This window comes from Aotus nancymaae, unplaced genomic scaffold, assembly GCF_030222135.1.
Source record: "Aotus nancymaae isolate 86718 unplaced genomic scaffold, 86718_ANA_hifiasm-v0.15.2.pri h1tg000062l, whole genome shotgun sequence".
Lineage (NCBI taxonomy): Eukaryota > Metazoa > Chordata > Mammalia > Primates > Aotidae > Aotus > Aotus nancymaae.
The window spans coordinates 2,951,398-2,976,583 of record NW_026988476.1 but is presented as its reverse complement, the minus strand read 5'-3'; the positions used below and the strand labels follow the sequence as shown (position 1 = coordinate 2,976,583).

At 37.6% G+C, this 25,186-nt stretch overlaps 1 protein-coding gene across 4 annotated transcripts in view; it reads right to left on the bottom strand.

The window, feature by feature from the left end:
- Window positions 1-25,186, bottom strand: part of AKAP6 (A-kinase anchoring protein 6) — a 538,624-nt gene that overhangs the window by 221,142 nt on the left and 292,296 nt on the right. For all 4 annotated transcript variants that reach the window (XM_012468645.3, XM_012468654.3, XM_012468658.3 and 1 more), the window contains exons 6-7: window positions 18,785-18,881; window positions 17,499-17,662 (exon numbers count right to left, since the gene is read on the bottom strand). In XM_012468645.3, coding sequence (XP_012324068.2) covers window positions 17,499-17,662; window positions 18,785-18,881 — 261 coding nt within the window. The remainder of the gene's footprint in view (window positions 1-17,498; window positions 17,663-18,784; window positions 18,882-25,186) is intronic.

Here is a 25,186-nt window from a genome sequence, read left to right as displayed (position 1 = left end):
TGGCAGGCAGAGGTTAAAGTGAGTCGAGATTGCACCACTGCACTACAGCCCGTGTGACGGATCAAGACCCTGTCTCAAAATATAACAAAACAATCTAAAGAACACACATAATTTAAGGGTTTTCATTTGTGTTACAAATTTTTTATCATTCAACAAGCATTTTGTTCAAGAACATTCTCTGAGGGATACATTATGCTGAGCACTGGAGTGTGTAGAATAATGAACAGGAAATGGTTCCCCACCTTAAGAAGCATGTAGCTTGAGGAATATCTTTAACACAAAATTCAAAGACAGAATGTGGTAAGTGCTATAAATGAGGTACAAATGCTATGGGAATTGATAAAATTGAGAGTCATTCTGGTATAGATGGGTACTGGGTGGCAGACAGACCACTGAGATAAACCAGGATAATGGGGAGGATTAAACAGGTGGAAATGAGCAAGGATAGGGAGCTGAATGAGAAGACCATGGCAAAAAAAGAAACTGGGAAGTTTTAGAGACTAGAGGTAGCCTCATGTGGCTATAGCAAAGGAAGAAAAGGGAGTGTCAGAAGAGCAAGGCTAGAAAGGAAGGAACTATTTAGGTAGGCAAAGCCACTGAAGAATTCAGCAGGACAGGCACATACAGTGCAAATGGAGAAGAGGCAGGAGAGGCACCAACATAAGGTCAAATTCGGAGGCTAGTTTTAGGACTATGCCCGTGGTACCTGTGAGCTTTGCAGAGGTCAGGGACAAGGAGCGCTAGAGAAGTCCTGTAGGACAGTAAGCAAAGGGCAAAACCCCAGGTTCTGAGTGAACTGAAAAATTCCACTCTGCTTTTTTCTTTTTTTTTTTTTTTTTTTCAATATGTTGGGGTTTTTGAAAAAAAAAGACTAATTCTTTATAACTTTTATTTAAGTTCAGTGGTACATGTGCAGGTTTGTTATATAGGTAAATCTATGTTATTGGGGTTTGTTGTACGGATTATTTTGCCACCCAGGTGTTAAGCCTTGTACCCCATTAGTTATTTTTCCTAAACCTTTCTCTCCTCCAATCCTCCATCCTCCTAAAGGCCCCAGTGTCTCTTGTTCCCCTCTATGTGTCCATGTGTTCTCACTGTTCGACACCCATTCATGAGTGAGAACATGCAGTGTTTGGTTTTCTGTTCTTGTGTCAGTTTGCTGAGAATAATGGTTTCCAGCTTTATCCATGTCCCTGCAAAGGACATGAACTCATCCTTTTTTATGGTTGCATAATATTCCATGGTGTATATGTGCCACAGTTTCTTTATCCAGTCCACCATTAATGGGTATTTAGGTTGATTCCATGTCTTTGCCATTGTGAATAGTGCTGCGATGAATATACATGTACATGTGTCTTTATGTTAGAATAATTTATATTCCTTTGGATATACACCCAGTAATGGGATTGCTGGATTGAATGGCAGTTCTATTTTTATCTCTTTGAAGAATCCCCACACTGCTTTCCACAATGGTCAAGCTAATTTACACTCCCACCAAGAGTGTATAAGTATTCCTTTTTATCTGCAATCTTGCTAGCATCTGTTATGTTTTGGCTTTTTAATAATTGGCTAATCATTTTTAATTGAAAGCCACCAATCAATGATTTATAGAAAAGAATTTGAGGCTCAGAAACTGATTTGGTAGCCAAGAAGTCATGAGAGAACACTGCTGAGAATAATTTTCACAGTGTAATTGTGAACAAAGTCACCATGTAGCAATAAGTTGAGAAGAGGTTAAAAAGTAATGGTTTAGCTTTGGGGGAAAATGTAAAAAAAAATTATTGTGAGATTCAATATTAAATAGGTAGAGAAATATTCAAATTATATAATACTCAACAGACTACAATCTTTCATTAAGACGGAATTTGTTTTGGTCCCTAATAACAGAAAATTCCAACTCCAACTAAAGGAAAGTTAAAGAAAAGAAAAGAAAAGAAAAAACTAGAGAGAGCTGGCAACCAACAGAATGGGGAAAAAAATTTGCAATCTACTCATCTGACAAAGGGCTAATATCCAGAGTCTACAAAGAACTTAAACAAATTTACATGAAACAAACAAACAACCCCATCAAAAAGTAGGCAAAGTATATGAACAGAAGGTGACAGTTATGCAGCCAACAAACATGAAAAGAAAGCTCATCATCACTGGTCATTAGAGAAATGCAAATCAAAACCACATTGAGATACCATCTCACACCAGTTTGAATGTCGATCATTAAAAAATCAAGAGACAACAGATGCTGGAGAGGTTGTGGAGAAACAGGAACACCTTTACACTGTTGGTTGGAGTGTAAATTAGTTCAACCATTGTGGAAGACAGTGTGGTGATTCCTCAAGGATCTAGAAATAGGAATACTATTTGACCCAGCAATCTCACTACTGGGTACATACCCAAAGGATTATAAACCATTCTACTATAAAGACACATGCGCACGCCTATTTATTGCAGCACTGTTCAGAAAAGCAGAGACTTAGAACCAACCCAAATGCCCATCAAGTATAGACTAGATAAAGATGATGTGGCACATATACACCATGGAATACTATGCAGCCATAAAAAAGGATGAGTTCATGTCCTTTGCAGGGACATGGTTAAAGCTGGAAACCATCATGGACATGGTTAAAGCTGGAAACCATCATTCTCAGCAAACTGACACAAGAACAGAAAACCAAACACTGCATGTTCTCACTCATAAGTGGGTGTTGAACAATGAGAACACATGGACACAGGGAGGAGAACATCACACACCCAGGCCTGTCAGGCGGTGGGGGACTAGGGGAGGGATAGCATTAGGAGAAATACCTAATGTAGATGACAGGGTGATAGATGCAGCAAAACACCATGGCACGTGTATACCTATGTAACAAACCTGCACATTCTCCACATGTACCCTAGAATTTAAAGTATAATAATAATGAAAATAAAATAAAACAGTGCTGAAGATCAAAGACCTCAAAAGTTTGTTCATTCAGTTGTTCAATAATATGAAGAACCCATCTTTCCCCTCTGCCACCTTTGGCATATTAAACATTATCCTCAACTTCGCTCCATTTATAGTGACAAAATGGCTATAGCACCTCAGCTTCTTATCCCTGTGAAAGCATCCAGAGCTTGAAAGGGAATCTTTTCTTCTTGTGTATCTCTCTTTTTTTTTTTTTTTTTGAGACGGAGTCTTGCTCTGTTGCCAGGCTGGAGTCCAGTGGCACGATCTCAGCTCACTGCAATTGCTGCTTCTCAGGTTCAAGCAATTCTCCTGCCTCAGTCTCCCAAGTAGCTGGGACTACAGGTGCCCATCACCATGTCCAGCTAATTTTTGTGTTTTTGGTAGAGATGGGGTTTCCCCATATTGGTCAGGATGGTCTCAGTCTCATGACCTCGTGATCCATCCACCTCAGCCTCCCAAAATGCTAAGATTTCAGTCATGTAATCAAGGCCACAGCACCTGGCCTTGTTTAATCTCTTTCTATGAGAAAGAAAACCTTTCCAAAAGCCCCATAGACTCTCTTCATATCCAATGGCTAGAGATGCATCAATTAGCTGTGCAAAGGGAGCCCTTACGGTTGCCTGATGGACTAACTGTGATTTACTGACTGGGCTGGAGAATAGGGTCTACTTCACCTGAACCACACACCATGAAAGAAGGTAGGTGTGTGGACAAAACAGGTCGTGCTGTTAGGAAAAAGGAGGAAAATGGCTATTGGTTAGGCATTCCACAATACCTGCTAAATTAAGCTTAATAAACAATATTTGTTACTGCTGTTGCTGAGTGTATCATTAGGGCAACATCCCCAACACATTCTCCTTTTACAAGGAGAAGTGTATCTATACTTCCTAATATCAAATGTTACCACTTATGAAAAGAAAGAACTATTGATTGCCTTGGAAAAGTACACAAAACAGGAGCTTTCATTTCAAGGCATTCATTGACAGAAGACGGTTATGAGAAAAAGTCTGCTTAAAATGCAGGATTTCCAGAGATTTCACCTTCAAACTCTTTTACCTGATTTCCCTTTTGTGTATTAGCCAATGGAGAATAGTTGTTAAGTTTTTTGTGTACATCTGAAACCAAAAGTATCTGTAGATAATGATAAAAGATGCCATTTGCCAAAGGTCTGAAGCAGGACTACAACTGAAAACCACCACACAATTGAAAAAAATTCAGAAATAATAAGAAATAAAAACACTTGGAATATCAAATTTATTTTTATTCAGTGATATCTTTGTTAACATTACTGTTCTCTTTGTCCTGTATTATACAGTTAATAATTCTTAGCCTTCAACCAAAAGTGAGGAGAAATTTTCAATTACTGATGAATAGTAATAGTTAAAAAGTTCTCACTAGGATATGAGATGAATTTACTCTAAATTCAACAAAAATTAGTAGCAGCACTATTGGATGATAATTTTGAAAAATACATTTTGTTTTCTGTTCAGTTATTTTAGCCTAATTGACTTGAGAGAAAAAAACATGTGTCACAAGAACTTCATTAACAAAGATGGGTATTGGGGCCCAGAAAGCTGCCACTTTAAATATATACATACAGCTCTCAGAAGAGTTTGTTAAGAAGAACAACAACATGTGATCAAAAAAGATGTTCAGTGTAAAGGTACTTGCTAGCTCTATAACAGGCCAGGTAATAGAACCTCCAAAATCTTAAGGAATGAGGAAAATTGCAACATAGGAAGCAGGTTAGCATTACTCTACAACAGTCATTATCACTGATGCTATTGAGCCTGCTTAGCATCAGAATTACAAGTTTATATCATACTATTAATAGTTTACTTTCAGCTAGAAAAGAAATGAAAGCTTTGGGGATGAACAGCAGAAAAGAAGAAAAGAACTGAGACAGAAAAGTTTTCTAAAATTCTTCATCGTTCAAAATGCATAGTCCCTCAAGTTATGAATAACCTTCAGAAAGTTCAGACAAGCACTGTAAGTTCAAATATGTTGATGAAGCTTAACTAATCCTTGTCTAGTCTTACAACTGGACCAAAAATTCCCGTTAGAAATGAATTGTCTAATTCCCTTAAAAATGAATGGTTTTAGCCCGATGAAACTATCCAGTGAAATTCCATATTTGCCCCCCATCTATCTAACGATAGCCTGAGTATATAGAGGACATATCAAATGAAAGACCGCAGGGAAATAAATTCAACCAAGCTGTTTTGGAAAAACGCCCAAGTGTTTGTGCTTGTGTCTAGTATAAAACGAGAGACTGTGTTCCAGAAAAGCAATCCAAGTCATTTTACAGAGAAGAGAGCTCCCCAACCCTGTATTTCCAACAAAGGTCTAGAAGTGTATAAACTATATTATATTAGCTAAACTTCATTCATCATTTACTAGAAGGATGTATATGTACACAAATTACAATGGACCAAATACAATATGTCAGAAATTAGAGTTTGTTAGAGATTCAAATAGTGGTATGATCTAGTTCTGCCCTTTGAATTTATGTCAATTTAGAGACCTTTACCTTCTCAAGTTCAACCTCACCTAATCTTGTTAGAGAGCTTTGGAGCAAAGACTACAAATTTCATCAACCAGTGTGCTGGTCAGCTACCAAATCACGTTAGATGCTTTTAGTGTTTTTCAAAGAAGCAACTCACAGTATATCCTTTCAGCAAGGCTGTTTAAACAAAGACTTTAAAAAATCTAACAATCTATTAACATAATTAACCAACTAGACCTGCCTCAAGGAAGTATGAATATAATAATAAACTCACACTAGAATAAAATCACATTTTTAAGTTAAAAATACCTAGTTGTTCGGAAAAAACAGGTGAAATGGCTCTTCTAAATGTTGATTTAAAGATTGTTTTATTTATAAGAAAAAACAAGCGGCAAAGGAAATGCAAGAGAAGGGTAGAAAGGAAGAACAGATGCTAAGATGGGATTATGTCATTATTTACACAGCTAAGATAAAGTATCATGAAAGATGAGAAGATAAAGTAGGGTTCTGTCTTTAGCTTTAAAAAGAATAACTAAACATGATATTATTATAATCAAACAAAATTAACTAAAATACATTTTAAAGCTCAAATAACGTGTAAAGTGAATAAAACAAAGCTTAGGATGTAGTTGCTGCCCAAGGAGTTTGCGGTCATGATAGATGGTAATCACCTGAAAAGTTAATTATGAAAGAGATAAATGGAAGTTCAAAACAACAATGAAAATTATGTTTTACATGGCTGTGTGAGATTAATCACCAAATGCATGTTACAAACAGTAAATGAAAAGTTTAGAGGGCACAGTGATCACACAGGACTGGAAAATTTTAGGAAATCTCTTTTAAGAGGATAGGATTCGACTTGTACTCTGTTCTCTAGGCCCTCCTCAGCTTCAACCCTCCCTCTACTCAAATAATTGCTCCACTGACTAATCTCATTGAGTTTGTCTTCATTCTAAATTCTTTGGCTTCCTTCCCTCTTTCTCTCCTATCTCAGAAGACGTATCCTCCTTTCCTGAAAATCACAGCTTCACTGATTCACTTCCTCTCCTCATCTGAATCATTGTACCAATAACTATTCAACTTCTTTCTTGTCCTTGAAATTATTTTCTTCAAGTTTCCCTTTTTTATTAGTCCTAGTCGTCAGTCTATAAACATGCTAAGTTCACTCTTACTCCATGGAAAGTTCCTTTGACCTGCTGTAATATTATTCCCTGGATGCCAGCATTCTGGGCAGCAGGGCCTGAAAGTTTCACTCCTGAGGATGCAGATTCTCACTTAATCCCCCAGTTTCAGTAGGGTACCCTGGCTCTTAGGTACCCTAGGCTTTCCTTAAAGTTCTATTGCACATCTACTTTATTCTCACACAATAGTCTCTTGTTAAAATCAACTTCCAAGGTTACAGCTGTTATTTCTATTTGGACTACCAAACCTACATCCTTAACACTGACCTCTACTCTGAGCTTCAGGCTTGCATCTTCGACTGTTACACAAGAACACATAGTTGATTTTCAGGTTTCTCCTTCTTCTAAATCTTTGTTCTCAAACCTTCCTGTACTTTAGAATCACCTGGGGAGGTTACAAAAATATCTATGCCCAGGTTACACACCTAGATATTCTTATTAATTGTGCATCAAGGTCACTGTACTAAACAGAGTTAATTATCTTCCCTTTCAAAGCTGTTCCTTATCAAAATGTGTCCAACCTCAGTTAATGGTAATGCCATTCTCCTAACTGCTCATGCTCAATTCCTTTAAGTCATTGTTAACTCTTCCCTCAGGCTCCATCCCCTAGATACCAAATCCTATTATTTCTTCTTCCAGACTATCGCTCTTTTTTCTTTATATTGTCACAGCCACTGCTTTGCCTTGGCCTGCCTTTAGTTATGATAGCAGTTTCCTAATTCATTATCTTGACTTAGTCCTTCCTCTTTCATCCTACTTTGCTATCTGTTTTCTATGACCAAATTCAATCATGATAAACATTCAGGGCACACTAGTAAAACATAACTCTTCAGCCTGATATCCAAAGTTGTCCAGTATATAAGTCAAACTTTTTCAGGATCTATCTTTCACTAAATCCTTATTTCTTGCCATAAACACATGGATGTTGTATGCTCAAAAAAGCCAAACTATTCACTGTTTGCTTTCTATGTCCCTCATATTTTCCCTTTTCCATACTTTTGACCATGCTGGTTCCTATGTTGGGAATGCTCTCCCTCCACCATCTTCCTATTGAATATTAGAGACCTCCACAAAATTCATCTTCTCTTAGGCCTTCACAGAGCTTATCAGATTGAAATGTTTCCTTCCCCAGTTTCTGTATGTCTTGTATTTATCACGCAGTCTGCCATAATTGAGAACTACATTTGTGCACATCTGTCTCTATGCTAGGCAGTGAGCAAGGAGAGGTACAGTATTCTGTCCAGAGCTACATCATGACAGTGTAGTTACATTTTAAATATTTACTAATTCTAAGGATGAATAAAAGCAGTATAGATGGAGAGAATAAGAAAAGCCATGAGCAAGAGTAAAGAACAAAGAACAGGAAACATGTATTTGGAAAAGGGTGGGTAAAGTAGAAGAACTAAGAAATAAAACATTGACACAAATCTTGAGTAAGCAGTTAAAATCAAATGATGGGCTAAGAAGTTTGTTCCTTCCCTTGTTATGGAAGGTGTCTAAGAAGACTGCCTTAATGATCATCTAATGCATTTGAAACCTAAGCTTTTTTTGTCAGTAAAGGGAAAATAATAATAGGAGCTAGGATTTCTGGCATTGTTGGGAAGAATGAATGAGAAAATCTAGGTAAAAGGCTTCACATGAACCTAAACCATAGTAAGCCCGTTGTGAGTGATAACCCCATTAATAGAACATGTTATATAAACACACACAATGGTTACACAATAATATCTATGATGTCAAAAGTAAAGAAAGTTTTTCTGGTTTTGACATCCAGAGACTGAGAAAGGAATGAGTGCATGTGCGTGTGCATGCATGTGTGCATGCGTGCGTGTGTGTGTGTTTCAGAGAGAGAGACCTCATGAACACATTAAGGTCTACGAAACAGACTTGGGCAGCCTGTGGAACCAATGCCTCTAAAGACAGCTGAGGAAATGTTTTTTAGCTTCTAGTACATTTCACTGGATACATGTTTCCTTCTTTTAACTTTCTCCTCTCTTCCTTCTCTCTCTTTTTTCCAGTCTCTTTTCTTTTGTCTTAGTTTCTTGATTTAGGCTTCCTTTTTTCCCTCTCCCTCTTCTCACTCAGCGAGGTCCACAACCTTGCTGAGCTCTGCAGGAGGCAATGCAAAACAAGTGTTGGCCTCTGCAGGCCAACTGAGTATAAAGATGAGAAGCCACTGCCCCAACCCAATGCAAAATGGCCTGGAACGTGCAGTGAGATGGTCCCTGAGCTCTAGCCCGGCAGGACCTCCAATCTAGTTAATGTTTCCTGAGAAACGTAAACCTTCCTTTAGGCACAGTGGGAGCTAAGACTGGGAATGTTCTCTGAGTACTGGTGGCAAAGAGCAGTACAGTACCTTAAGAAACACTCTGTCTCTGGCAGCATCACAACCACAAACATGGCTATATTCCAACTGAATTTCAAAGAGAAAGAACAAGCAAAATGTGGACAACTCAATGCCATTTGACTACACTAGATGGGAGAGATACTCTGGGTGTGAGAAAAGTTAAACAAGCATTTTAAGTATTTAGGGTGCTGAGTGCAGGTGTGTATACATTTGAAAGCTGCCATTTAATAAGAAGTCCTAGGCGACTCAATAAACACAAAAGCCAGAGGAGTAATCCCTTAAGCAGGCAGGGCTCTCCCCAGCTCAGCCTGCTCCCCTGCCAGAAACAACACGTTCCAGGAAAAAGTGTAAGTCACACACTGAGGTAATTGTTTCTCACTTTCAAAGAATTTACTTATTAATTTTAAAGTGTTTTTTAGAAGCAATTCCGTATCTTGCATTCTTTTTTGTGCTTAAATACTTATATTAATAGATTTTAGAAATGTCTGACTTCCATTATATAGCACAAAGTGCTTCTAATGTGTTTACTATATATTATCTTTAAAACAGATCAGGCTGAGGTACAAAATGTGAGATCTGCCAATAAAAGATGGCTGCTTTCCACAGACTATAAGTTTGTAAACAATACCAAGTATCTTGCAACTTTAGGTATTGCAGATTCAGAGATTAGGTGTTCTTGGACTAAATAGGAAAAAAGTAAACTACCTATTCCCATCAATGACATTTCCGTGTTGATTAGAGACACCAAAGAATTTTACTTCCAGATTCTTGCTGAGCCAAATGTTTCTATCCTCAAGGCCACCAGCAATGGAAGTATAGCTGAAAAACAAAATAATCTATGTTCTTATACACCATACAGACCATGAAGGGGTGACCATTAGCTGTCTTTTGACATAGTGAATACTTTTACTTTTCCAATCATTTTTTAGTCATCTCAATAAAGTGGCAGATTATTAAAAATTCCTCACCTTAGATCTACCCATACATCTTATAACATGCAAATATAAGTGCTTCAAGGAGGTTAGAGTAACTATTTTTTATTGGATTCTGTCACAAACTTAGTAACCACACTGATCTTCAAAGAAGTAACTCACTTTTGTTTCTGTCTTTCAAAAACTATTTTGAAGAAAAGTTGCCCTTCTGATAACAAAAAAAAAGGGGGCTATTGAAAAATCCACAGAAAAGAAAGAATTCTCCCTAGGTACTGCAAATCAGGACTATCTTTATGTAGTTCAGTGGGAAAGGAACCAGAGAGGATACTGGCTTTTAGAAAGATTTTTACACAGAAGAGGTGGAATTGGTAATGAATTTATTCTCATTTGCTTGCATCAAGAACCCCATTCCATTTCAATCTGCCAACATCCTAATTAAGATGATCTGAATCTTAGGTAATTTATTATTCTAGATCTAAGATAGCCCAAAGTACATTAGACAAGATGTTGCACTATGTGCTTACACTGAAACGATAAGACCACTAAGCAGAAAAGCATGTCTTCTCTCATGTCTGTCCCAGCACTGGGCAGAGTTCTCTGTCAGCACTCAATAAATAATGGCCAGGCCTTTGCCTATTGTTTTTCTTTCTACTACTTTAGGCACAATTTAATCTTACTAGATCATTTCTGGTTCCTTTCGATAACATATACCGATACTCTTTTTTAGCATAAGGAAGACAGCAAAGTGTCTCAAGCAGTTCTTATAAATGTGTGCATCAGTATATATGGGACTGACCTCACATAAATGCAATTCTCATTGATTACATTAACGCTGTTTCTGAAGATCTTAAAGAACATGCTAACTACATAAGCTTCTGAGCCAGAAAAGAAAAGAATGTAGAGACAATACTTTGTCTCACCAATGCTGTGGAAGAATCAGGATCTAGTTCTATTCTAAGAAAATATTATCCAGTTGTGCTATTACCAAGAGAAACCATAAAATACAGAGAAAACATCTTGCCAAGAAGCTCCCCAGATTGACTCCTTTACATCCCTTCAGTTAAAGAAAGTCACCCATAATTCATTAGCATAGACTCTGGGTTAAGACTTGGGCATCTGGTAAACAGACAAACAAAAACACATGCTAATACTGGACTTGCCTCTCTTGACATCTAAAGAAAGGTCAATCGGGTATATTGCTTGCAAGTCAAAGGTACATTCTCAGCCAATATCTAACACTTTCATTCGTAGGGCTGAGCAAACATATGTAAGGATATCCTTAAGCTTACTCTTCTGTTATTGTTGAACAGATAACATTGATGACCTTCATAGTCTGATATCCATTTCCAAAGGAAGATGACTTCAATCTAAGAACCTCAAAAAAGGCAGATAAAATGAGCACAATCCTAGAGTTCAAAGCAGCTAACTCTGTCTCCTTTCACTAAAGAAATGAACGTGTTGGTTGGGACTCAGGCTAGGTCACCCTTGTAGTAGCTGTAAAGTTTTCTGAATTTACAATAAAATCTTCAAATATGCTTCATTCTGGAAACTTATGTGTTTCTTTAAAAAGGGTGAAGGAACTGTTGTTCTGTGCTTTCAGTGATGCAAAGTTGGATAAGTCATATGGGGAAATCCTGGTCTCCATTCTAAGACATCTGTAATGATGCATGCTTTGTAAGTGAAAAGTAAAGAAAGAGAGGATAAGAACATTTTAAAGGAGGCAATGTACAAAATTTAAAGATGCTTTCTTGCTTTCAGAATTTTTGTTTGTTGCCTTGAAAGGACAAAAAAAGAATGTAGCCTTTGTTAGGTATTATTCACTATGTTTTGAAATCCCTCCAGCTATATACCATTAAAAAATTGAACATACTGAAAGCCTAATCTAAGGTGATAAACTTTCACCAATCTATCTTAAAGTAAAAATTATAATTATAAGCATATTTCCAGTTCTTAGATGTGAGTGCTGAAGCTCTATTTCTAGAACTGGTGAATTCTATTCTCTATTTCCATGTATAAAAGATTTCACAGTCCTGGGAAAACACTTCTTTAAAAAATGAAATACAACAAATAAGGTATGCTGCCGAGTCCTAGGGGAGAAGTTTCTCAGAGTCTTTGAATTTACTCCTATCCACCTTCTTTACAAGATTTCTAAAACCAAGTCCTTTTCTGCAGTCTCTCAAACAAGGCAAAAAAGAAAAATACCCCCTAGATATATTCCTTAGATTTTCTATTATGCTTCTCAAGTTCCCAGTAGCTTCTGAAGTAAACCTAAGATGAATTCTGGAGTTATTTTTTATCATGTTTTAATTTTAGTTCCTCTTTAGGTCTAAGATGAAATAGATGATCATAACTGCTGTGCCTGGAGATGCATTTCATGGCACAATTTATACATGACCTGTGCAAGGTCACATCATGGAAAGAGGACTGACATAATGGCTAAGAAGCCAAATCCAGCTTCTAGTAGTAGAGAACTTCAGGGTAACCTATTTAAGCTTGCTCTATTTATTATAATATGGCAATAAAATGTCAGCTTAAACAGTATGTTTAGTTTTATTCTGTATAGAGACCTCACTCTGACTTGGATTATATTAATAGAGACATAGGAAGAATTATTGTCAAACCACTAATTATTAAGGATCATTTTTTGTCACATTGTTGTGCCTTGGTGCAGACTGTGGAAGGCTGGCCTACTCAGCATCTGCAACAGGGTCCCAGGTTCCAGCCACACCACAGTTTCTACACCTCTCCATCTTTCCATATACTATTCTCTATGCCCATTATTTTCACCTTGGCAAAAATCCTGTCTACCTTTCATTTAAAACATGAAAGCCTCCCTGTAAATTGTTCTTTGATAGCCCCAGGTAGAGTTAGTTATTTCCTTCTCAGTGTATTCACAGCACTTTGTTTCTATCGCTATCAGAGTATTTATCAGATTACATTTATTTATTACTTATAATTTATTATTTATTATACTTATTTATTTGTCCCTAGAAAACAAAGTCTTGTCCATTATCCTCAGCAAACTAACATAGGAACAGAAAACCAAACACCGCACGTTCTCACTTATAAGTGGGAGGTGAACGATGTGAACACATAGATATGGGGAGGGAAACAACACACCCGGGGGCCTGTCAGTGCAGGGACGGTGGGGGGCGAGGCGAGGAGAGCATCAGGAAATGAAGCTATTGCCTGCTGGGCTTGATACCTAGCTGATGGGCTGATAGGTTCAGCACATCACTATGGCACGTGTTTACCTATGTAATAAACCTGCACATCTAGCACATGTACCCAGAACTGTAAATAAAATAAGAAAATGAAGCCTTGTATATTTACTCCTACTTAGGATTTACTATATACTGGGCACTCTTCTAAGCACTTTAGGTATGTCAACTCTTTTAAGTCTGTATTACAACCCTTTGAGGTGGATATTATCATTACCTCTATTTTACAAATGAGAAAATGGAGGCACAGGGAAGTTAAATAATTGTTCCAGTGCCACACAGCTAGTAAGTGCCAATCACTGAACTCAAAAAGTCTGGCCTCAGAATCTGAGCCCCTCTATTACTATTGTATGTGTTTGCCTAAGAGAGTAAAGAAGCAGTTCATAAACATCAAACAAACAGAAAGAATGAGCATTCTGTTTTTTTCAATTTCTTAAGCTTAAATTAAGAAATATATTTTCTTTTTCTTAAATTGATTTCACATTCATCCTTGAATATAGATGAGTTCATTTTTCCAGAGGAAATTTAGCCAAGACTAGGGAGAGAGAACAAGCTGGGAGGTAGAGTCCTGGAGTTTTGCTGGCTCAGTCATGTCAGGTTCTCAAAATCTCATAGCCTCCCTCAACTTCTACATCTGCAGATACCTACAAAAGCCTCTCACTGTAGCTGCTTTTAGATGCACTATGCTGTGCATATAATGTGACATGAAAATGCTATGGAATAGAAATACTATTAAGAAAAATACGAATGTTATTCTTGGTAAACTGAGGTCGCTCAAGGTATTTTCACTTTTGGAATAATGTAAGTGGAGAGTTTTTGTTTGGTTTTCTCTTAAGAAGTAAGGTACCCTAATCATTACGAACCAGATATATGGCCAGGTGTGGTGCCTGACGCCTGTAATCCCAGCACTTTGGAAGGCTGAGGTGGGCAGATCACAAGGTCAGGAGCGCAAGACCAGCCTTGCCAACACAGTGAAACCCTGTCTCTACTAAAAATACAAAAAATTAGCCATGCATGGTGGCAGGCGCCTGTAGTACCAGCTACTCAGGAGCCTAAAACAGGAGAATTGACTGAACCTGGGAGGCAGAGGTTGCAGTGAGCTGAGATCACACCATTGCACTCCAGCCTGGGTGACAGAGTTAGACTCAGTCTCAAAAAAAAAAAAGACCCAGATATATTTTTCTTCTTGATATTTAAATTCATATCTCGAGTCCCTTAGCTCAATGTCACCTATTTTACCTCTTAAATCACTTTTTAATTCTTATGTTTTTAAATGTATTCTTATTTTTTAATTTATAATAACTCTTGCACATTGAGAGGTTTGGAAAATTCAATATATTTAAAAATATGAAATTGCATATTATAGGTATCCTCCAATTTTTCCAATTCTCTTCCAAATCATTACTTTTTGTGGCTACACAACCATAATGTTTCATTAGAATGAAATGTAGTATAATTTAATTAAACAGTTCCTATGTTAAACTTTTCAGTTGATGCCAATTGTTTGCTATTATGAGTAACAATGCAACAGACATTCTCTTATTCATGTTGGGTGAGGATCATGTAATCCCTGCAGGAAAAGGGTTTTCTAGGTGCCTATTACAGAAGTTCTCTGAGAGTTTATTGGAATGCAGATTCTGGGACCCCAACCATGAGGTTCTGGTATGGTCTGAGGAGGAGCCTGGGCAGGTAAGTCCTCTATTTAAGAAATGCTGACAATGCTTCTCCTTTGTTAATACTTTCTCCTCACTGGGTTATCAAGTTCATTCTAGCTCAATGCCTCCCTAAACGATAAGCTGATTTCAAAGTGTCCTGGTGAAGGTACTCATTTTCAACATAGCCCTTTCATTAATTTAAGTCATTGTGCCATTTCTGCAGTCCACTTTGGCACACTCCCACCTTATCCCCTCTCACCCCACCCCACCCATGCACGCCCCATACTATAGCCAGTAAGGGGTTTTTATAGTACAATGCAACGACGTCATTTCTCTTCTTACTCCAAAAGCCTCCTCTCCAACAACAGGGCACCCAGCTTCCCTTGCACACTTCTCCCTTTCTAACCACACTGACCTATTCACAGAATGTCAATTCCTCCCTGATGCCCTGATCTAAATCACTTCTCCTGGCCCAACCTCCCTTTTCTTTTCTTTTATAGTACATCACAATCTGTAAAGGCATGCGTTATTGAAGTCTGTTTCTCGAACTTCACCACAAGCTTCATGAAACATGCACTGAGATCAATTGTTCATCTCTAATGCCTGGTCCCACACTTGGCCCTAAGCAGTGCCAGTGAAAGACCAAGTATGCTCTGTGATCAAAGGGCTCAGAAGCAAATCCCTGCTCTGCTACTTAGAAGCTGTGTGACCTTAAGGAAGTTTCCTAACCTCTCTTTGCCCTCATTTTCTCCATCAGGGATTGAAAGAGAATTACTTAAAAAATTTGTTGTGGTAATTAAATGAGATAATACAAAAGTGCTATAGAATAGCATCTGGCATGTAGAATGTAGCCAATACAGGATAGCTTTTAAATAGTAGGCACTCAGTGTATTCTTGTTAAATAAATAAAACACAATGAAGCTTTTTTTAAGTAACTCTCCCACCTCAGCCTCCAGAGTAGCTCAGATTACAGGCGAATGTCACCATATTGTACAGATACAATAAATAACTTTGATTTGTTTGTTTTTTAGAGACATGGTCTGTTACTCAGGTTGGGGTGCAATGATGTGATCCTAGCTCACTGTAGCCTTGAATACTGGGCTCAAGCAATCCTCCTGCCTGAGCCTCCTAACTAGGAGTGTAGGTGCATGTCACCATGGCCAGCTCATCTTTTTACTTTTTGCAGAGATGGGGTCTTGCTTTGTTGCCCAGGCTGGTCTGCAACTCCTGACCACAAGTGATCCTCCTGCCTCTGCCTCCTACAGTAAGTTTTTCACTGTGTCATTTCTCAGCATCTTTCCTCTCCCCACTTCCACACACACCATAACATTAGCCCAGTCAACTTCTCCCTACAGCCTACTCCTTAAAATAGCTCCAAGTCTGCCCTGAGAAGTCTGCTGAATGTACTCTCCATTCCATATTATTAGTTCCAGCTTTGAACCTTTCATTACATCACTTCCTAAAATAGTGCTTTTGTGCCAAGCTACCTCTCCTCCTTCCTTCAAGTATTTCCTGAAATGTGACCTTCTTCATGGAGCCTTCTTTAAGTGAAACTGAGCTCATCATTCTATCTTCTGTTTCCAACAAATAAGTTAAAGGCATAGTTTGAGATTCAAAAGCCATAAATTGTCTGAGCTTTTCACTGGCTGCATGGGTCTCACCATTGCCGGGCTAGTTGCATTTCTCCTCTGCCTGCATTTAAAAACGTGGGTCTAAGAGGGCAAAGTGTTTGTTTAACTTTCTCTGTATACATTTAGCACAATGCCAGTCCACGGGGATGCTGAATAAATGTGATTTGATGATGATTTACTTACTTTGTCCAAGTCAGGAATAAAAACCATGAACTCTTAAATCTGTTTCCCCCATGTTACAATATGTTTTATTCTGAATTTATTATGAGACTGGTTTCCTGTGTTTACTTTCACATAGGAACAGACACAAAAGAGTGATTACATGAAAATATCAAATTAATAAAATTATATTCCACACTATGAGTCCAAAGATACCTTTAGAACAGTGCCAGTTTGTATTAAAAGGTGCCTCATTTAAAGTTCAATTGCATATGTTTTATGGGTTATTTTGTACATCTAAAACAAATAACCAAAACACGTCAACACTCATTTTTAAAGTACTTGTTGTATTCGGTGCATGTACCATTATGGAGAACTTACACTCAGAGCAAAAAGATTTGTAGCAAAGCATATGACCTTCTTCCCACTACAATGACCATCCCCTAATTAGGCAATGCATCTGATAGTCATTAACAGGAATGAGATAATGAATCACTTTCTCTCTTCTTTGTTAATTTGCTGTAACCAAGCGGCTAATGGATGTCAGAGCTGAGTGATTGCACTGATTATAGTGATTTATAGTTGCAACAAAACAATTTAAAACCATTCTGATTATTCATGTTAAAGATGCTTTATGTTTTGTTTACTAAATGTTTTATGTCCCCCTTTCTCTCACCCCTAAAGTACAGTCCCCCACCTACCCTGCCACTTTCAAAGAAAGACCTCTTCCTGGAAAACTTGATAGTTGAAGGCTTTATTGTTTTAAACTAAGCCATTTCATTTTGTTTATATATAGAGAGAGATAGATAAAGTTTACCCAGTAGAAATGAAAAGCCTTAGGGTTGGAAAGAAAACTTCAGTGGTGCTTAGTTCAAAAGAAGACAGAAATAAGAGGAAATAAGGCAAACTTCAAGCCACTTACCTTGGGGCTTCCAGTCCCTTCCTCATCCTCCACAGACACATCAGTAGCCAGTATCTCGGCTTTGATGGTATCCAGAGCCCTGAGAATCCAGCTGTGTTGCCGTTTGATTTGCCTCTGCAGCTCCTTCCATTGACTTGCAATCATCCGCAGCATGTCCTTCAGTCCTTTTCCAAAAGAAGGGGAAAGTAGAAGTTGTGGACCTGAATGAATCTTTACTCATTATTTTTGTTTGGTAAATTAGATGGCTGTTTTAAACAATATAAATATTTTTAAATGACCATTAACAACACCTGCCATATCAGCATTTGTCACTCAGCATAGAGAAAGGCAATTCTTGAAATGAGGTATAAGGATGCAAAAATGTGTTAACCACATAGATGACTGGCTTGGAAATTGATTTAGACTCAGTATATTGATTTAAAAAGTATATGAGAAACAAAAACCACAATGCATAAAAATTAATAACATTACCACTTCGAATTCCAAATAAAAGACTCTGTGTGTATCTGTTAGAGACTTTATAATGATCAGAAATATATGTGGAAATAGGTAAAGTCAATTCAATAAGAAATACAGTAAATAGGCCAGAATTAAGACAACAGTCTTTAACATTGGCAAATCCAATTAATAGTATCTTTTTCCTATTTATCGGTGGTAAGCTCAAACCTAGAGCCAAACTGTAAGTCATCCTGTCTTACGGTCTTCTATTACCAGGATAAGCATAACCAAATGACAAAACTATTTTTTATTTATAATCTGTTCCTTATAAATATATTGATACTGGGCTAAGAACTGGTTGAAGGCCATAAACTCTGCTAATGCAAAGACCAGCAAACAACATGCAAAATGTTCATGTGTATGAAGCGGCAGGGAAATAATCTAGACTGCTTGCCTTATATCTATAATGGTATCTATAAGTACCCTAATGCGTATGCATTATAACTATATATATAATTCTCATTCATTATCTTAATGTTATTTCCAGAGCCCCTACATCAAAGAGCATGTCAATGTGAAGTTTTCAAGAATGTAATTTCAACTGAAACTCAGGCGAACAGCAAGTCCAAAATAAAATGAACAGACCATTTGGAGGCAGTATTTCATCTTATAAGTATCACAGCATTGTATGCAGTATATGAAACATTTATAAATCTTGAAGGTCAATCTGATAATGTAAATATTAATAATACATAAGGAAGTGAATATATGCAGTAATTTACAGCAATGCTTCTTCATTCTTAATAGTCTGGAGACATAAAGACTTGCAATATTTCAGGAGGATTTACCTGCTTTGTGAGATGCAATAAGCTCAAGAAGTTGGTGTCCTTCCTCCTCCACAGCTTCCTTGAGAGCACAATGACTGTCTACATTCAACTTAAAACTCTGTAAGGAAAAACATGAGCATCAAACCCTGGCAAGGCAGTTACACATAAAACATCCATATAAAATTACTTGCTACATTTTATCAAGAACCACACAGCCCAATTTACCCAATAGACAAACTAATTTGCAATACTAAAAGCTATTGATATTTGGGATCTGGGCTCAAAATGTTTCCATTAGATTAGCTAAGTGCATCTGTTTGGAAACAGCTGACAAATCTAGAAATTCATTAGGTTTTTATGAAAAGTCACCTCCCATAGGCTACATCAAGAGTAGCAGTGTTCTATAAAATATACTGAATTTCTACTAGCACATATGAGCTCTTTTCTTCATTTTTTAGAAATGTTAGTGATAGCACTATTTATGAAACCATAAAAAATTGGCAGCATAAAATATATTACCCTTATGTGCACATATATACATCCATTAATACAGTAGGGTTTGGTTCAACTCTGTTTCTCAGATATCGCACAACAAAGAATATAGTGGCAGATTCAGGTGCTGCACCAAGGAGTTAAATGTCTTTCAGGTCTTTGCTTTTTAAAAGTTTATTCCCTAAAATATGACACTGCTTTATAAATGAATACCTCAAGCACAATCAGGGGCATTTTTCACTCATGATGGTTATCCAAAAGACGAAAACTCCTATCATGGTTGAAATCTAACTCAGCGCCATTTCTTTCAGGGTGCCTTCCCTAATGCTTTATGCGGAATTAATTACTCCCCCCTCGAGATGCTCCTTATGTCTGCTTCTATTTTAAAATTTATCATACTATATGCTGCTTTATTACTATCCTTGACTACCAAATTATAAGTAATTTGAAAAATTCCCAGTTTTACATTTATCTGCAATTCTTGTCACATACAAGTTGCTTGATAGAAATTTTCATGGATATCTGATGACTTGATCAATAACACTCTGAAGGGGAAGGCTTCCATTTAATATTTCAAGAAACATAGATGGCTTTCCAAAGATTTTTCCATCTCTGGAATCTCATAAGGCATTCCAACCACAGGAGGTCTAGTGGAAAGTAATCACAGTAACCAATCTATTGAACCAGTGGTTAATTTGGGGGATGAAAATTCATTCCTTGACTTGACTAATTGGAACAAGCATAGATTTTGAAATACTGCGTGGCCAAATTTTGGCTTCTCCTTCTCCAAAATATGTATGTTTTGCTCTCACTAAACATTTATTGAGAAGGTATGCACTGCTCTGTACTTGGTATGAAGAATATTTGACAGAAGTTTGAAATGATACAGTTTCAGGTAGAATATAATTTTGGATTAAAGAGGTAAATAAATCATAAATTGTGAAATCATGTATTCATTCGTTCATTCACTTAGAAACCATGTACTGTGCCCATTCTATACACTGTGCTGGGCAACAGAGATTTAGGGGGTATAAAGCATGGCCTCTGGCACCAACGGGCAACTGCACATATTACTAGGAGAAGGAAGTATAGCCTGAGTCATCCTGGGTGGTCAGTGATGAGTCTAAACTCTCCTTTTCTTAGCAGAGAAAATGGATCTTTTTAAAGTTCAGAAGACTGAAACAATGATCAAAAGAACCTAGAAATGAAGGCGAGAGATGTGCAGATGAAGCCTTGAATTATAAAGAATTATACGCTATTATAATTATAAGCCATTATTAAAAGATGACTCCAGAATGATGAATCATTTCATCTGACTAGAGGCATAAGATACAATAAAGTTTCAGCAGCCAATATAACAGAAAGTGACAATATCAGGTTTCCCCAAGGCTGTTCACCATTTATTGTACTGTCCTATTTTAGCTACAGGTATTTGGTTGGATAAAATAAAATATGGAAATGTATGGGAAGCTTCATGCTTCTGATCAATCCAAACTATGTATTACCTATGAAAAATTAAATGTTTGTTATTTTATAGTTAAAACATGGCTGCACTTACTTTTTGCGACTGCCATGGAAATCCACAACTCTGAAGCAATACCATGCAGAATGAGATATATGTGTGTTTTAGGGAGCAGAGACAGGGCAAAGATAACACCTAAGATCAACCCAAGAGCACAAATTTAGGAAGAAACTTATTCTAGAAATTTCCTCATAACTGTACATTTAGCCTAGGGCTCTCTTTGAGTCACTGTTTACTTACAATAGACTTGTTTTGAATAGTTGGTAATCATGAGCCTCCAAAGAGGTGCATGAGGCCTATGTCTCAGAGCAAATGGGAATCTAAGGAACTGTAAGTAGGTTGAGTAATTTGATATAATTGAAGCCAAGAGTATAGAACAGATGCAGCTGGAACTGGCTCTGCTTCAAGATGACATGGAAGCATTTGATTAGGAAATTGGAAAAGATGAGGTATTCATTATTACGAAAAAGATAATCTGATAAGCTTGATGCTGTAGAAAAGAACCATTTAACATAACTATTACCCAAATGGTACAATATTGCTTGATTTTCAGGTGCACCCATTAACCATTAATAATATCAACTAAGGAATTCACAATGAACCTCTGAGAAGGCAGACTAGCAGGCATATTAACAAAATAGTCAATGAAATTTCTGGCTGCTAAAGCATTCTATAATAAGCTCTCTCCATTTTGTCCCCATCTTTCCCAAGGGAAAGAAGCTTAGATGAAAGGGTTTTATTTTTTTGTTACTGTTCTCTCCTTAAACTTGATACTTGAACATATTTCCATTCCTCAGCAATGTCCTATAGTGTACAGTCCCTCTGCAATATCCATAGCACTCCCTGAAAACGCAGAGCATTCTCTGGAGAACAAATTTATGGCTAGAACATTGCCATAGGCAGGCACAATGGTCCCATGGCACTGATTATATGAAATTCCATAAATACGAGTAATCTGGGTCCTGGATGACACCAGATCTTTTTTAGCATCTTTAAAGCAGCATGTAGCTGAATGACTAGAAGAGAATAACTAAGGAAATAGAAAACCAATGACTGAAACAAGCACAGGATTATCAAAGATTCATCAATGGGCACTTCTATTACTATAAGCACTAGCATCACCAGCTTGCCTGTATCTGAATGTACTACTTATTGGCAGGACCAAATTCGAGTATTTCCACTGACGGTACTTTGGTCATGATCAGACTTGCAAAGCAGATAAAATAATACATCTAATCCTTTCCACTCATATTTATGAATAGCCCAGTTTGATAGTCATGTGTACATAAAATCAAGGAAATACATGCCTTGATGGAATCAGATATCCTTGTACAAGAAAAAGTAGGAAAGATCATACGCACATTCAAAGGCTCAGATGTTCAGAGTGGTTCAATCTTAGCAGTATCAAATCATGAATACAGACTTTCAATCACCTGATGGAAATACTTTTAGTTTCTGCCAGGTCCACTGAGTTCCATGAGTCTTGTGATGTTTGTGAACAAGCAGAAAGGCCAAAAAGAGTTTAGAGGCTTTTCTGGCCTAATTTTTGTTGTTGTTGTTAATAAGGCATAAATTCATATAATAAATATTTATTGAGCAGTCTTTCTCAAGCCTATAGATACAAAAGTTAAATACAATCCTTGTCCTCAAAGAGCTTATATTCTATTGTGTAAAGGAGAAAAGAAAACAAGTAGCTTTATAAGACCCAGCATATAACAAATGTGTAATTAGGGTTTAGTGTATAACACAGAGTAGTGGAGCCTTAAGCAAACTAAACAGTGATATGCCTTGTCCTATTTAAGTATTATGCTGGCCAAGCAAAAACAAGGCTAAAATTAGCTGTGTGTGGTGGCACACACCTATAGTCCTGGCTACTCAGGAAACAGGTGGGAAGACTGCTTGAGACCAGGAGTTCAAGGTTGCAGTGAGCTATGATCATACCACTGCACTCCAGCCTGGTCAATAGAGCCAGACTGTTTCTCTAAAACAAAATGAAATAAAATGCAAACAAGATAGAGAGTTATATTCTGAATTAAGTGCTGGATAGGGGTTGTGGGAGCCCATGCTGGGATCCAGGTTCAGCAGAGCACAGCAGGGAGCTTGTAGAGAAGGAAGTGATTTGTACATGGGTCTGAAGATACTCCCATATTATAGCACAAAGCAGGGAGCCACAAACAGCTCGGTGTGGCTGGGGCAGGGGGCAAGCAGGAGAGACAGCAGCTATGGCTACACAGGACTTGACCCCAAGAACCATGAGAGAGTCAGGGAAGAATATGCCAGTGACATGGGAGAGTGGCGTGTGCAAATCTGTGATCTAGAAATCTTTCTAGCTGTTGCAAATAGTGTTGATTTTAAAAGGGCAGACTGGAGACGAGGAAGCCATTTAGGAAGCTGCTGTGGTGATACAGTCCAGATGTTTCTGCATGCTCATATTTTTTTTAATTAAAAAAGGTATGCTTTTCTTTCTAAATGAATAGAAGGAAAAATGGAGAAAATCTTCTGTCTTTTTAAGTTTTTCTCAGTGCGTGAGAGAAGCATGTGCCAGAATTTAGTTCTTTGGCTGTTCTGATGATAAATACCAGAGGTTATTAGTCAGGAGTCTCCAAATGTGAAAGACATATTGAACTGATGAACTTTTACTCCCACTGTCATTTTAAAGAGATGGTATATATGCTGATGAATAAGACACTTGATGACACTTTTTCTTCACACAAAAGGTTTTTACTACCCTAAGAAAATGAAAACTTGTCTTTTTACAAGGGCAGGAGGAAGAATGTGTGTTCAATCAGAAAAGCCAAGGCTTGAAAAGTCACCTGCTATCTGCCTCAGGCCATCTCTGCCCAGGCTCCACTCTGAGCTGTGCCCAGAACCACTCCCCATTCTCAGAGGGGCTCCTGGGGAAAAGAAAGCCATGATCCCCTGTGTTGTTTCTCTTCTCCCCTCCATAGTGCCATGCAAAGAGGATGGGCAGATGTACCAGTCTTCAAAATATATCTTTAAAATGCCATATATGCCAAGAATTGGAAGATTTATATGAGTAAACATTTAAGAACATCATAAAATTTGGTAAGACATTAGATAGCCATCAAAATGAAGACTACACAATCACATGGAAAATATATGGAGCATTTTACAAAAAAATGAAGATTCCAAATTATAGCTATGATAAAATTACATATATGTAAGTAAATAGTCTTAGTACATAGAAAAAGACTGCAAAGAAACACAACAAAATGTTAACATAACTTGTACAGGGTTAGACTTGGAGTTACCATGGTCTGATCTTATGGAACAAGTTCTAGGTGCTTTAGTTTTCTAAAATATAAAAAGAAAATAATGCTATCTAACTTCTAGGTTTTTGTAAGAATTAGAGATAATGAATATAAAGCAATGAAACAGTGAGAATTAGAGTTAATAAATGTAAAGCATTAAAGCAGTGCCAGGAAATGAGTGAGGCTAAAAAATCATTATGGATTTTAAAATTCATTTTCTCTATTTTCCAAATATTGCATGTAATAGATGGTACTTTGTGACATTTCCAGGTGATAAGTGTCCTTTATTGTTGAGGCACTCTGAATTCCTGAAGGGAACGTGCCAGGCTTCCTTTGCTGTTGTGCTTCTAAGCAGCACAAGTCGGCCCACAGAGGAGCCCCCAAAACATAAATGCTGCTGTATGAGACATGGGGAAGAGCAAGCCCAGACTGAGAAGCCAGTGATTGGGTATTCCTTTTGCCTCAAGTGTGTGCTCTTGGAGGAGTCATTTAACCCATCAGGGCTTCTGTTTCCTTATTTACCATCCAGGCATTTGGACTTAATCTTTTCCAACCCTGAATACTTCAGTTTTATCTTCTCCAAGCCAGGTAGTTAAGCATAGGCAGCTTGGGAGAATTTTTATTTATTTTATATCAGAGAATTTTCGAAGGGGAAGAACCCCAAAGGCTATCTAACCACTCATCTACCCAAGGGCAGCTCTGTCTCTCAGCCGTCCCAGGCAGATGTGTCCATTCTATTTTTAACCATCTCAAGGGAAGTCTATTCTAACATGTCGTTCTGAGTCCACAACATTTCTTCTCAGGAATTTAAGAGCTCTGTGAAGAGCAGGGTGAGCTTCCCACTGCTTCAGATTCTTTTGCCAAGTCATCCCTCCAGTGTATGGGTTGGAAAGCAGAAGCACTGTGAGAATATTCCAACAAAATCCACACATCCAATCAATCAGCAAGCCCTGACCATTTCTTTCCCCTTCTTCACCTCTCCATATTGACTAACATTGCCTTAGATTCAGGATTTCATCGTCATCCCTTGTCGGGTTAACTCAAGTCCCAGCCATCAAAACTAGACTTATTCCTCATTTGTTACATGCCTATGAAGGTTCAGGCACTGTCTTAAGCCTGAAGAATATGGCTATAAAC